Source organism: Mercenaria mercenaria, chromosome 2 (genome assembly GCF_021730395.1).
Source record: "Mercenaria mercenaria strain notata chromosome 2, MADL_Memer_1, whole genome shotgun sequence".
NCBI classification, from domain to species: Eukaryota; Metazoa; Mollusca; class Bivalvia; order Venerida; family Veneridae; genus Mercenaria; species Mercenaria mercenaria.
Genome location: NC_069362.1, coordinates 33,880,715 through 33,896,033, shown reverse-complemented (window position 1 = coordinate 33,896,033; position 15,319 = coordinate 33,880,715). Strand labels below are relative to the sequence as shown.

At 35.4% G+C, this 15,319-nt stretch overlaps 1 protein-coding gene across 2 annotated transcripts in view; it reads left to right on the top strand.

Annotated features, from left to right (window-relative positions):
- LOC123563676 (ras-related protein Rab-37-like) overlaps positions 1 to 15,319 on the top strand; it is a 200,313-nt gene that overhangs the window by 109,234 nt on the left and 75,760 nt on the right. Inside the window, exons 1-3 of one of the 2 annotated variants that reach the window (XM_045356614.2) lie at positions 1,678 to 1,844; positions 5,681 to 5,791; positions 10,924 to 10,965. In XM_045356614.2, coding sequence (XP_045212549.1) covers positions 1,710 to 1,844; positions 5,681 to 5,791; positions 10,924 to 10,965 — 288 coding nt within the window. In that variant the 5' untranslated portion in view covers positions 1,678 to 1,709. Of the gene's footprint in view, positions 1 to 1,677; positions 1,845 to 5,680; positions 5,792 to 10,923; positions 10,966 to 15,319 lie in introns of those variants that run through there. The other variant, XM_045356615.2, reaches the window with a different exon arrangement.

The window sequence follows — 15,319 nt, the reverse complement described above, 5'->3', positions numbered from 1 at the left end:
ATAAACACTTAGGTTTAACACTAAGTTCAAATGGAAAATGGCATGACCACATTGACCAAATAACTACATCAGCTTCAAAATTGTTAGGTATGATGAGAAAATTAAAGTATACTCTTAATAGACAGACTCTTTATCAAATATATATATCTTTCTTAAGACCTGTTTTAGAATATGCTTCTGTAGTGTGGGACGGCTGTACTCAGTACGAAAAAGAAACACTAGAAAAAATTCAACATGAAGCTGCCCGTATTGTAACTGGACTTACCCGGTCTGTCTCAATTCAAAATTTATATCAGGAAATTAACTGGCTCTCACTATCTGACAGACGATTATATCAAAAACTTTAAATCACATTTAGAATTCGCAATGGTGATGCGCCCGAGTATTTGAATAATATTTTTCCAAACATTGTCAACAATTCTACACATTACAACTTAAGAACGCTGAAAATTTTATAATCCTCAGTCGAAGAACTCAGATATTTTCTAATTCCTTTGTGCCTTCTGCTATTGATATTTGGAACAATTTGAGTCCTGAAATAAGAGCCACAAACACCTTATCAAGTTTTAAAAGATTGTTAAAAAATACCGTTTTTCCAACTACAGAAACTCCAAAATGGTATCTTGTAGGAAAAAGAAAATTTTCTATAATTCATGCAAGGCTTAGAAACGCGTGCAGTAATTTTCATTTATTTTGCAACCATCTGTCTCAGGACTCAATCTGTTCTTGTGGAGAAGATATTGAAGACGTTAAACATTTTCTTTTCACTTGTACGATATATACAAATCAAAGGATTAAACTTTTCCACGATCTAAGGCAATTTCATCCTTTAAATACCCAACTTCTTTTAGTTGGTAATTCCGAATTGTCATATGAAGACAACTGCAAAATATTCTGCTCAGTCCAACATTACATAAAATCAACCAAACGCTTTTGAGACTCACCATATTGAGCAGGCAATATTATTCAATTTATTCATATATAATTATATAAGTTTATTATTGACAAGACCCCAGTTGTTTCTTTTTTATGTTCTTTTTCCCCGAATGTAGTACATGTTTATGCAATTGAATTGTATCTTCTTTTTTTGTACTCTTACATCTTTTTGTACACTGACTAGTCACAAATATGTTTGTCTATATAAGTCACATGTACTCGTTTCTCCTTTTTAAAGTTTTTTTCCCTAATGTAGTACATGTTAATACAAATTAATTGCATCATTTTTACTCTTACATCTATCTATACATTGCCACTAGTCACAAATGTGATTGCTTTTATAAGTTCACATGTACTTGTACCTCATACTTATTTCAACTCTTTTTTTTCTTTCCATTTTTTGTAGCTATTATATTGTAAATTTATTATTTACCACACATGTACCTGATTAGTTGTCATTGTTGTAAATTAAATATGTAAATATTTGCATTAGGGAAGACCCGTTACTAATGTTGCGAGAACTTGTGGGTCGACCCTTTTGCCTATTATATGTACAATTGACGTAGTTATCTGTTTATATATGTATATATTGGCAATAAAATATGTTTAAACTAGAACTTTGCCTCGTGGCAGAAATAGGCCACCATAGTATAACGCGACATTTGCGCGGGAAAAGGGAAGTAAATACGAAATAATCAAAACGAGACATTCCGGAAGTTTATAAATTGTACATGTGTAAAATGTTTACAAACGCGAAGGTATGAATTTTCGTAATGGAAAAACGAACTTTGCAGCAAAATGCTTCGGAAAAAGTTGTGAATGGTAATAGTTTTGAGCCGGGAGGTATATATCATCGCAGACTGTCTCGCAAAACAAGTTGTATGGAAGATTGTGATGTTGCTTGCAAGGTGCGTAATGTTTACAGACAGTGAAATAGTTAGCGATTAGTATCGAGTTCCGGATACAAATAAACATGTATACATAAACACCAAAGTTTAGTAACTTTAAGGGCTCTAACATCATTCTAACAATTATTGTATGCATTTTAGTAGGTGGTTTAAAATAGGTTATTGAATCTTGCCTCATGTTGGAAGTATGTATGTGTCTGAAATTTGTGGGTAGAATGCACTTTAAAATAGCGGTCCCCGGAAGTTTACAATGCGCATGCGCAGCAAGTTGGGGGTGTGGGGTAAAGCAGGGGTGTGGGGGCAGCAGCCCCCAAACATCATGTCAGAATAAAGTTACCCCAAGGCCTTTTAACTTTAAATATTTAAGACATTATTAAACTACTATTATTACAGGGACCGCTAAAGTGCAAGTGCCCCAAATTTGCTATTAATTTCTAAAGATAAGTTACTTTATCTATAGTTATATATTAATTGTTTTTAAAAAGTCATTAATTTTAAGTAATTTTCCTAAATTCCTTACGGGATTGAAAACTGGTAACTCGATGGTATGAACTACAGTATGTGCTAGAAAAATCACCTTCAGAAAATTATGATATTAGAGCTCTCTATGGATTTCTGATCTTTTAATGGACATTACCATTAAGTAGAAAATAAAAGTAATGCAAACTGAATTTAAGTTATGTTAACCAGAACTAGGATAAAGCAGATCTTGGTGTATCTGAGGATAGGTAGATTTTTTTTTTTGCATTTATTGTATAAATTTCTATCTCATCAAGTCACTTGATGTTAGACACAATAGACGCATTTAGAATGTTTATTTGTTTTGTTATTTTTCACATGTTATCTGATGAAATTAAAAGTTGTCCTGTACTGACAAAATAAGTGTACACAAAACTGAATTTTTTAAGAGTTTTCTTATGTTCAGATTAAAAGTGGAAATTCCTCAGAAATTTGTATTTATAGTTTTATAAATCATTAATAATTGACAAATGGCCAAAGCTATCCTGTACTGACTAAATCAGTGTGAAAGTAAACGTTGGCAAGGAATGTAATATCAATTATATTTTGGTTAAAAAATGAATATTTTGTATAGAATTTAGACATACCCCTTCAGTTATAAATTGAAAAATGTGTAGGACTCATTTCTTTAAATTGGGAAGCTGGAAATATATTTAAAGTCTGAAAAGTGTATCCTAGTATCATTTAACTTTATAATATTATCATGTTTTTATTTTAATTCCTTTGTGAAATACATTTTATATGAATATTAATTCAAATCAGCAATCCAAAACAGATCAACTCCCACAGGCACGTTTGTGTTAACTGTAACAGTCTCAGGAAAAATGTGCTGCCTTGACCGGGATTCGAATGTCAGCCCTTCGGCTTACCGTGCCAACACTCTACCAGTTGATCTACCGAGGCCACCCGATACGAGAACCGCTACATAACAAAGACCTTGAAATAAGTTTTATGTGGAATCTCAGACAAAGTAAAGTAATAATTAAGTGTTGAATGAACTCAGTATTAACAATCGGTTAAACCCGTAATTATGTATTTTCTAGCTTATTAGCTCACACGTTTGGTTGCTGTTATCCTTCTTTGTAAATACGTGCTATATTATTCCTGATTAGACGTAATGTGCCTCAGTAACTAGTCACTTTATAAATGGCAAGATTGGCTAATTTAATTTGATTGTATTTATTAGTTCTTTGAATTGGATCGTGTTATCATTTATTCATAATTTCTCTCCATATTTGCCAGAAAAATATTGGTCAACGCAAGTGACATGTTTATTTTTGCATTCATCGAAATCCCCAGTTCTGAGTAAATAGACGCAAGTTATGCAGACACGTGGGACATAAGTTCATTTTCAGATTTAGATAATTATGTCTCCCCCAGGAGACATATTGTTTTTGCCCTGTCCGTCCATCCGTCTGTCCGTCCGTCTGTCCGTTCATTTCCGAGCAATAACTGGAGAACCATTTCACCTAGAACCTTCAAACTTCATAGGGTTGTAGGGCTGCTGGAGTAGACGACCCCTATTGTTTTTTGGGTCACTCCGTCAAAGGTCAAGGTCACAGGGGCCTGAACATGAAAACCTTTCCAATCATAACTAGGAACCACTTGACCCAGAATGTTGAAACTTCATAGGATGATTGGTCATGAAGAGTAGATGACCCCTATTGATTTTGGGGTCACTCCGTCAAAGTCAAGGTCACAGGGGCCTGAACCATTGAAAACCCATTTTCCGATCAATATACTAGAGAACCACTTGACCCAGAATGTTGAAACTTCATAGGATGATTGGTCATGACAGAGTAGATGACCCCTATTGCATTTTGGGTCACTCCGTCAAGGTACAAGGTCACAGGAGCCTGAACATTGAAAACCATTTCTGATCAAAAACTGAGAAACCACTTGACCCAGAATGATGAAACTTCATAGGATAATTGGTCATGCAGAGTAGATGACCCCTATCGATTTTTGGGTCACTCCATTTAAAGGTCAAGGTCACAGGAGCCTGAACTGGAAACCATTTCCGGTCAGTAACTTGAGAACCACTTGACCCAGAATGATGAAACTTCATAGGATGATTGTCATGCAGAGTAGATGACCCCTATTGATTTTGGGGTCACTCTGTGAAAGGTCAAGGTCACAGGGTCCGAACATTGAATAGCCATTTCGGTCAGTAACTTGAGAACCACTTGACCCAAATGATGAAACTTCATAGGATGATTGGTCATGCAGAGTAAATGACTCCTAACGATTTTAGGGTCACTCTGTTAAAGGTCAAGGCACAGGGCCTGAACATGGAAAACCATTTCCAATCAATAACTTGAGAACCACTTGACCAGAATGTTGAAACTTCATAGGATGATTGAACATGCAGAGTAGATGACCCCTATTGATTTTGGGGTCACTCTGTTAAAGGTCAAGGTCACAGTGGCCTGTTCATGTAAAATATTTTTTGGAAATAACTTGAGAACCACTTGACCTACAATGTTGAAACTTAATAGGATGATTGGACATGCAGAGTAGATGACCCCTATTTATTTTGAGTCATTCATCAAAGATCAAGGTCACAGGAGCTGAACAGTGACTTGAACCACTAGCCAAGAGTGTTGAAATTTAGCGGGATGACTGGACATGCCAAGTAGATGATCCCTATTGCAGCCAACCATCAGTGTCTCTTTGACTTTCGCTCCTGACCCCTATTGACTTCTTGCCTATAGGACTTTGCATTGGGGGAGACATGCGCTTTTTTACAAAAGCATTTTCTAGTGTAATCTCTGTTTTTGCTCAATTTACTTTTTTCTTAGAAAAGCTAGCTTGTATTTCAAATATTTAAACTATGTATGAATTCCCCTGTAGGGAGATTGCAGATCTGTGGGTGGCAGGGTTGCAAATTTGACCCATGGGTAAGGCGTATGTTCTCCATGACGATTTGGTAATGGGAGTCATTTTGTTCTCCACCGGAGAAGTTGGCAGTTACTTGCGGACTAAAGGTTTGTACTGGTACAAAATCCAGGAACACTGGTTAGGTAACTGCCCATTGTTACTTAACTGAAATACTGTTGAAAAATGGCGTTAACCCCAAAATAAACAAACAAAATGAAATATAATTGCAGATTTTAGTAAAATACTGCATAAAAGATGTGGGTTGCTAGAATCATAAGAAAGGTGGATATGATATGGTAGATTTAAACTTTTTTGTATGAAGTCAAAATAGAGAAGTTACATGAACAGTACGAGAGAGAAAAGAAGGTAAGTTTACTTCTAAGTTTTTTTTGTTATATAAGGAGAGACAGTATGACACATGTGGCCATGTATTTTAGGTGATGTTATTGGGTGACAGTGGAGTTGGTAAAACTTGCCTCTTAGTCCGCTTCAAAGATGGTGCTTTTCTCTCAGGAAGCTTTATATCAACTGTTGGTATAGACTTTCGGGTAAAGTATTCTTTTTATATATTGTTGTATTATTGTTCTATATTTGTTGAATTAGTATATCAGATTGGATAAATACAGGCTTTTAATCCACTATTAGAATCATTTTATGTGTCTGCCACAGCTTATGTAACATTTTGAAAAGATGATCTTTGCTTTTGATAAATTTAATTTAAATGATTTGAAAAGAATATATTCAGATTTAGGAAATGTGTTTTAGAGAAGAATGTCAATAGTTAAGCTACCATTGCACTTTGATATCAGTACTTTTACTTGAAAGTACTATAGATGGTTTGTATTTAAACATGTTTAATATTAAGAAATCCCAACAAAAGAGAAGAGATATGAATTCATTACATTTTTAACATAAGCCTGTAAAAATGATCAGATTTCAGTGTGAAAACAGGGTATAGTGTTTGACTGCTGAAAAAAGAAAAAACAAAAGAAGGTGCTTGATGCATCTTGTACAGCAAAATACGGTTACCATTTTGATTAAGAACAGATCAGTCTTCCTGGCTGCCTGGCGGCCCTAATTATCTCATATATTCCCTGATGTTACTGATGATTGAGCGGTATTATATACAAATAACTGTGTAAATATGTCTTCAAACTGATCAGAGATTTACAGGGACTGCCTTATTATAACCATCTCCAATACATCAACACTAATTAGGTCTGTCCCAATGATTTCATATCCATAAATCTTTCCATCCTCTGGTAAGATACACAGTGCAAGGAGATAGGGTTATGTGGTTTTAGTTTATATGGGTATATCACATTTTTAATGTAAATTTTTACTATAAAGATGATAAAACTCTTAAAAAGTACATCCTGTTGGCAAAATTGAATTGAGATAAAATAGAGGGAAAAAATGTGGTTAAAAATTTAAAGAAAAGCCCACTTAAAGAAAATATTGGGAGTTCTGCATATTTACGTCAGTCTGTATACACACTCTAATGCAGAAAAAAACACTGTTAATAATAAAGATTCATGTAAAAATGTTCACAAGTCAGTTTCATCTTTCAGTTAGTTTTCATGAATCACTGAATCCTATTAAAGATTTTGCACTATTTATATCAAATGGTTACTCATAACTAGACAGACAGGTTTTAATTAGATGACTCTTTATGAAACTTTATTCACTAAAATCTTCAAAGGTTACTGTAGTTGATTTTTTTCTGTGAATTATAGAAAAAGTGTGAAAAATGTCAAATACACAAGTGTATATTTTTCTGTGGTAAGAAACTATAAAATAAGTAAATTTAGTCAAAATGTGAAATAAAAAGAAAATAGTTTTATGTTTGTTTTACATGTAAGACCAAAATATCTTTCACACATGACCACCATATGTTACATTTTCACTTGTGGCTATGCCACTCATGAAAATATTGCATACGATAGACACTCATGGAAGATATATCATCGTACACTGAAAGAAACAAAAGGAAGTCTTAACCCTTACCCTGCTATATTTCTATAATGGACTGGTCCATCATTCAATTTGGGCAGTACCTCATTTTATTCAAAGGGGTTTTCACTGAAAACTTATTGACTGAATAGCGAACAGTGCAGACAATGATCAGACTGCACGGATGTGCAGTCTGATCTTGGTCTGCACAGTTCGCAAAGGTAGAATCACTTGCAGCCAGCAGGCTAAGGGTTAACAACCCTAAACAGATAAAACAAAACTGATCAGAGTCCTTATGACTGCAGAAATATATAGATCACTTAAAGGTAGTCAGATGTCTTACCCATTGTCAAGTTTTGACCAAAGCATTGATAAGTTTGTTTCATAATATTATGTCAAAAGTTTTGTAAGACTTTCCCTTTATAAACTTTCTGAATATAACAGAAAGAAATGAACCTTTGAACATTTATTAAGGAAATAAGATTTTCTTAAAGTATGTAACTTATGCTATATCAAGTTTCGTCTGCCTTTGCATTTTCACTGCAATATGAAACATTTATGAGGCAAATAGAAGTGGAGTGTATAGCGCAACAATTTTTGTTTATAGATCCACACTTTAATGAAATATTTAAATAAGAAAAAAATTGCAAGATAAAGAGAACAGGCCTATTGTATTCTCCTTAAAATGATTTTCTTACATAATGTTTGTGTAGAAAAGAAACATGATATCTGTGTTAATTATGTCTCCCCCAGGAGACATATTGTTTTTGCCCTGTCCGTCCGTCTGTCCGTCCGTCCGTCCTTCCGTCCGTCCGTCCGTACGTCACACTTCATTTCCGAGCAATAACTGGAGAACCATTTGACCTAGAACCTTCAAACTTCATAGGGTTGTAGGGCTGCTGTGAGTAGACACCCCTATTGTTTTTGGGGTCACTCCGTCAAAGGTCAAGGTCACAGGGGCACGAACATGAAAACCATTTCCGATCAATAACTAGAGAACCACTTGACCCAGAATGTTGAAACTTCATAGGATGATTGGTCATCAAGAGTACATGACCCCTATTGATATTGGGGTCACTCCATCAAAGGTCAAGGTCACAGGGGCCTGAACATGGAAAACCATTTCCGATCAATAACTAGAGAACCACTTGACCCAGAATGTTTAACTTCATAGGATGATTGTACATGCAAAGTAGATGACCCCTATCGATTTTGGGGTCACTCCATTAAAGGTCAAGGTCACAGGGGCCTGAACATTGAAAACCATTTCCGGTCAGTAACTTGAGAACCACTTGACCCAGAATGTTGAAACTTAATAGGATGATTGGTCATGCAGAGTAGATGACCCATAACGATTTTGGGGTCACTCTGTGAAAGGTCAAGGTCACAGGGGCCTGAACATTGAAAACCATTTCCGGTCAGTAACTTGAGAACCTCTTGACCCAGAATGATGAAACTTCATAGGATGATTGGTCATACAGAGTAGATGACCCCTAATGATTTTAGGGTCACTCTGTTAAAGGTCAAGGCCACAGGGGCCTGAACATGGAAAACCATTTCTAATCAATAACTTGAGAACCTCTCGACCCAGAATGTTGAAACTTCATATGATGATTGTTCATGCAGAGTAAATGACCCCTCTTGTTTTTGGGGTCACTCCGTTAAAGGTCAAGGTCACAGGGGCCTGAACATTGATAACCAGTTCCGATCAATAGCTTGAGAACCACTTGACCCAGAATGTTGAAACTTCATAGGATGATTAGATGTAAGATGCAGAGTAGATGACCCCTATTGATTTTGGGGTCAGTCTATTAAAGGTCAAGGCCACAGTGGCCTGTTGATGTAAAATCATTTTTTGGAAATAACTTGAGAACCACTTGACCTACAATGTTGAAACTTAATAGGATGATTGGACTTGCAGAGTAGATGACCCCTATTTATTTTGAGATCACTTCATCAAAGGTCAAGGTCACAGAGCCTGAACAGTGACTTGAGAACACTAGCAAGATTTGTTGAAATTTAGCGGATGATTGGACATGCCAAGTAGATGATCCCTATTGCAACCAACCATCAGTGTCTCTTTGACTTTTGCTCCTGACCCCTATTGACTTCTTGCCTATAGGACTTTGCATTGGGGGAGACATGCGCTTTTTTACAAAAGCATTTTCTAGTTTACTATATTTTCACAAATGTGTACTGCTTGTATAATACAGCTGTTGCAGAACAAATATTTAACATCATATTTATAAGCACTTATCTTGCTCTATATGATGTGACATTTATTTAACTGGGTTAGGAAATAATAGCAGGTTATAATTGTGAGCTTGAAGGTCACAATTCTCCATACTGTTTGGGAGCTATTTTCCGTACAGGACCAGTTTCCAGACACATGTAATATGCACTTTTATTTTGTTGTTATGCGTGTAATTGTTTCATCTAGATCATTGAGATGTTCGTTCTTCATATCTACAACAAACCACTATTTTATAAAGCTGTATAATGTTTGGGTTTTTGATGATTACTCACCTGCGTTTACAAAACAACTTTATGTCTTAACATGGCATGAAGATAGCATTGCGCATGCACAGTAGTTCACACATGCCGAGGTATCAAGTGGGGAAGAAATAATCAAACTACATAATGATTGTCTGCTGATAACATGTTCTACTTTTAATTTCACGCTAAAAGTTAGTTAAGATGTAGCGCTGTCGATTTTTGCACTAATTTTATTCTATATCTATTGGAATTATCAAGAATTCGTATAAGACGAAATTCGTGTATTTTATAGTCAACCTCGGTTTGTTTTCGCAGCTGCTACTGAACGTTTGGTTATGTTTCATGTGAAAGTTTGAAGAGATGAATGATAAAGAAATGTGTAGAAATAGTATAATTACTTATTTTGATATCAAATTTACAACAAAAAGCCGTCGAAATATTTGTCCGGATACTGGTTTACCGGACAGGGAAAATAGCTTATTTTCGTGACCCCATTTGAGGCCCCATGGAACCCGTATTTTACATCACAACGCGATGCTGATTACAACATTGGATGCAGAAGGAGCTGAAGTTTGTACAGTGTGGGCTTCATTTATGTCAAATATTTTTTTAGGGAGTTATGGAGCCGAAATATGAAAACGTGTCCGGAAAATGGTTCCCAACCAGTAGTGTACATTACATCAATGTACATTGGTAGTTACTTAATAAATCACATTTATCACTGAATGCACTTGTCCTACTCCAGCTCAGATATAAGTTAAACATTTCTTTGATGTATCAGTAAAATCTGAAAATATTTATATATTCCAAAGGAGATAATTTTTTTGGAAAAAAAGAAGTTTGGCACAGTGAATGAGGTAGAGTAATTTACAGTATTTCACCACAGCTAGCATAAAATAAATAACAGTACAGATGACATTACACAGCCTGGGATATTATTTACACAGGTAGCTTCCAAGTCAGAACACAAAATAAAAATTATGGGTTGTAAAATTATTACATATTAATTAAAAAATACACTTATAATAGCCAAATTTCTGTTCTACAACATTAATATTAAATAAAGACAATCCCAGACAGTTTTAAGTTTCTGTTATTGTAGACCTGATTGTTTTCCTTGTAATCTAAAAGTATACTGTAATTTATAACCAATCAATTGTTTTATATTGAAGTAAATGCAAGGAAAGCTGTGAAGTGCATTTTAAAAAAGCAGTTTATTTTCTTGTTTCAGAATAAAGTTGTAGAAGTAGATGGAACTAAAGTTAAATTACAGGTAAGTGCACATGCACTTAAGATGATTATCACACTGAACTCAGGGACTACTTTTTTCTTTAATGTTCTCAATTTCAGATCTTCCTTAACTTGTTACTTTAGGCATATTTTTTGCACGCATATTTGTTAATCTGCAGGAAATTTGTGCAATGAAAGTCTTGTAAAAATGTTTTTCTAACATGCAACTTTTCCCTAAATTGAGTCAAGACAGTCTTGAGAACATTAACACAAAATGTGTTCAGATGTCTAGAGTTTCGCTATCTTGATACAAAAAATAGTGTTTTAATACCATCTTATTTTGTTATCTGTTGTAATTAGTTTAATCTGATTGTAACAGTACAACACTTATTTTTAGCTCACCTGAGCCAAAGGCTCATGGTTAGCTTTTGTGACTGCTCAGTCATCCGTTGTGCATCGTCAGATTGTCAAAAATTTCTAAAAAATCTTCTTCAAAATCACTGGGTGGATTTACACCAAACTTCACAGGAATGAAACTCGGGTGGCCCCCTTTCAAAAGTGTTCAAAGAATTGAAGTCCACACAGAACTCTCGTTGCCATGGCAACTGAAAGGAAAACCTACAAAATCTTCTTATCCATAACCACAAGGCATAGAGCCTTGATATTTTGCATGAGAAGGAACTACACCAAACTTTATAAAATGGACCATTGCCAAACTTACACGTGCATATTTAGGGCATATTCCAATTCATTGATTTTCAGCCAAGGTATGGGCCTTTATTTGTCAAATTTCATGGTGTTTTGGCAACTTCTCTTGTGCAGATTTCCTCGAAAAAAGCATTACTCCAGTTTTACGATGTGCGTTGTTTGCATGTTTTGATAAAAAGTCATTCAAGAGATATCCAGTTCTACTAAAATTTCCATAGATCATAATTAGTTGCTCTGAATTGTAGCTACAGGGGGGATTGTCTGGCTGCCTCTCTGAAACAAACATGTCTAGAATGGCTAAATGGACGTTCCTTTTACTTTGCCTAAAGCTGACAAGAAAATATCACTTCTTGTATTGTTTCTGGAGAAAATTTCTCTCTTTTAGAGGACTGTGGTATTTTCAGACATTTTTCACTTAGTTCAATTTCCTCTCCGGATCTTAATGACACAGGAATTCTCCGTACAGCCATGTCCAATTTGCATTATATATCTTACCATAGCTTATCTGTTGTATGTTAGAGTTAGGAATATTAATTGACACATTTATGACAAATGGGAAGTGGATCTACTGCTTAAAGTATATTATGCTAAATATATGGGTAGATAGATTTGCTGAATATATGGGTAGATAGATTCGCTGAATAAATGAGTAGATAGATTTGCTGAATAAATGGGTAGATAGATTTGCTGAATATATGGGTAGATAGACTTGCTGAATATATGGGAAGATAGACTTGCTGAATATATGGATAGATAGACTTGCTGAATATATGGGTAGGTAGACTTGCTGAATATATGGGTAGATAGATTTGCTGAATAAATGGGTAGATAGACTTGCTGAATATATGGAAAGATAGACTTGCTGAAATTATGGGTAGATAGACTTGCTGAATATATGGGTAGATAGACTTGTTAAATATATGGACAGAAATAATTTCTGAATATGTAGATACACAGAACTGCTGAATATATGAGTGTGGACAGACGGACCTATGTACACACGCTGAATTAGTGGTTACATAGACGATAGACATCCTGAATATGTGGGTACATAGGACCTTCTGAATTTGTGGATAGATAGTTTATGGCTGATTATAAATAAAATGAAATAGATAATTATTGTGTGAAACAAACTCACACAAGCTATTTCTTATCAGACTTTAAAGAAGTTCTTGACTGTAGCATGATAATCATTGTCTCTTGAGTAGTTAATGTTTAAATGAGTAACTGTCTGAGTGGTTAACTCTTTTTAGGGTTAAATGTTTGAAGGTTCATTGTTTGAATGGTTGGCTGTTTGAGTGGTTAACTGTTTGAATGGTTGGCTGTTTGAGTGGTTAACTGCTTGAATGGTTGGCTATTTGAGTGGTTAACTGTTTGAATGGTTGGCTGTTTGAGTGGATAACTGTTTGAATGGTTGGCTATTTGAGTGGTAAACTGTTTGAATGTTTGGGTGGTTGACTCTTTGTAGGTCAACTGTTTGAGTGGTTAACTATTTGAGTGGTTAACTTTTTTAGTGGTTAACTGTTTGTGTTAACAGCCTTAAAGTCAATGTAGTTAACAACTTATTGTATGCAATCCTTTGGAATGTAAACATTTTCAGAGAGCACTATAAAGAAGGATTAAGACATGTTAGGTTATGTTTGCTGTAATCAAAAACACATAAAAACACTTTCACTGTTGACAGTATAGAATAAATATTGTGATTTTATTGAGGATTTTCGCTAGGCTGATTGATTTCTCAAGTTTGTCTTAATTGAAAGTAGTGCACTGGACCATTATTAATGAGGCTGAAATGCAAACAGATTAAAGACCAAGACAGAGAAAGAAGTGTGATGCAAAGGTTAACATGCTTCATTAAGTCATAAATGAAATGAGATAATACTGTAAGTGTACTTATATTAGCGCAGCTAAATTTTAGCGCAAACGCCTTAAATGGAGTAGTTTTGACTTGTTAGCGCGTACTTATATTAGCGCAGTATCAGCAGCACTAAAATAAATAAAATAACCAATTGGTGATATCTGAAACAGAAACTTGTATCAAACAGTTCTGCCTGGGACTGTATATACACGTTGTTTTTTTATGCCCCTGAAGGGAGGCATATAGTTTTTGAACCGTCTGTTGGTCTGTCCGCAATTTTCGTGTCCGGTCCATATCTTTGTCATCGATGGATGGATTTTCAAATAACTTGGCATGAATGTGTACCACAGTAAGACGACGTTCAGTGCGCAAGACCCAGGTCCGTAGCTCAAAGGTCAAGGTCACACTTAGACGTTAAAGGATAGTGCATTGATGGGCGTGTCCGGTCCATATCTTTGTCATCGATGGATGGATTTTCAAATAACTTGGCATGAATGTGTACCACAGTAAGACAATGTGCAGTGCGCAAGACCCAGGTCCGTAGTTCAAAGGTCAAGGTCACACTTAGACGTTAAATGTCATATTTCATGATAGTCAAAGGTCAAGGTCACACTTAGACGTTAAAGGATAGTGCATTGATGGGCGTGTCCGGTCCATCTCTTTGTCATCGATGGATGGGTTTTAAAATAACTTGGCATGAATGTGTACCACAGTAAGACGACGTGCAGTGCGCAAGACCCAGGTCCGTAGCTCAAAGGTTAAGGTCACACTTAGACGTTAAAGGATAGTGCATTAATGGGCGTGTCCGGTCCATATCTTTGTCATCGATGGATGAATTTTCAAATAACTTGGCATTAATGTGTACCACAGTAAGACGACGTGTCCTGCGCAAGACCCAGGTTCGTAGCTCAAAGGTCAAGGTCACACTTAGATGTTAAAGGATAGTGCATTGATGGGCGTGTCCGGTCCATATCTTTGTCATCGATGGATGGATTTTCAAATAACTTGGCATGAATGTGTACCACAATAAGACGACGTGTCACACGCAAGATCCAGGTCCGTAGCTCAAAGGTCAAGGTCACACTTAGACGTTAAAGATCATTTTTCATGATAGTGCATTGATGGGCATGTCCGGTCCATATCTTTGTCATTCATGCATGGATTTTAAAATAACTATGCATGAATGTGTGACACAGTAAGACGACGTGTCGCGCGCAAGACCTAGCTCCGTAGGTCAAAGGTCCTAAACTCTAACATCGGCCATAACTATTCATTCAAAGTGCCATCGGGGGCATGTGTCATCCTACGGAGACAGCTCTTGTTTTCATTAAAAGTCTTACTTAATAAAGTTTGCATATGTATTAAGTCTTTTTTTAAAATAAAAAGCAATATATAAATTATGCATGTTGATCTGTTTTCTTTTTCTTTCTTCTCTTAAATTTTGTATTAAATAAATGTTATTATCTCCATTTTATTTTCTGTACACTTTATTTGACGCGATTGAGAATGGCGATAATTGCTTGTTTTCAAATTCACACTTGGTTTTCAAAGCAGTAAAATGTTATGGTGACACTTGTAATTCGCGTGACCAGACTAACTGGCGATCTACTTCGAAGGTGTTATACACAATGTTTACGGACAATGGCGAAGATAAAAATATGCAACTTAATTTACAAAAATAATTGATTTTTGCACTAATGTTCAAACAGGTTTAATTAATGTCATCAAAACTTTCAGCAGAATATTAGTTAGGAATGCAGTTATTGTCATATTTACACAATAAATATGTATTTCTCTGTGTTCTGTTACATTGTAATTACGGTATTTTCAA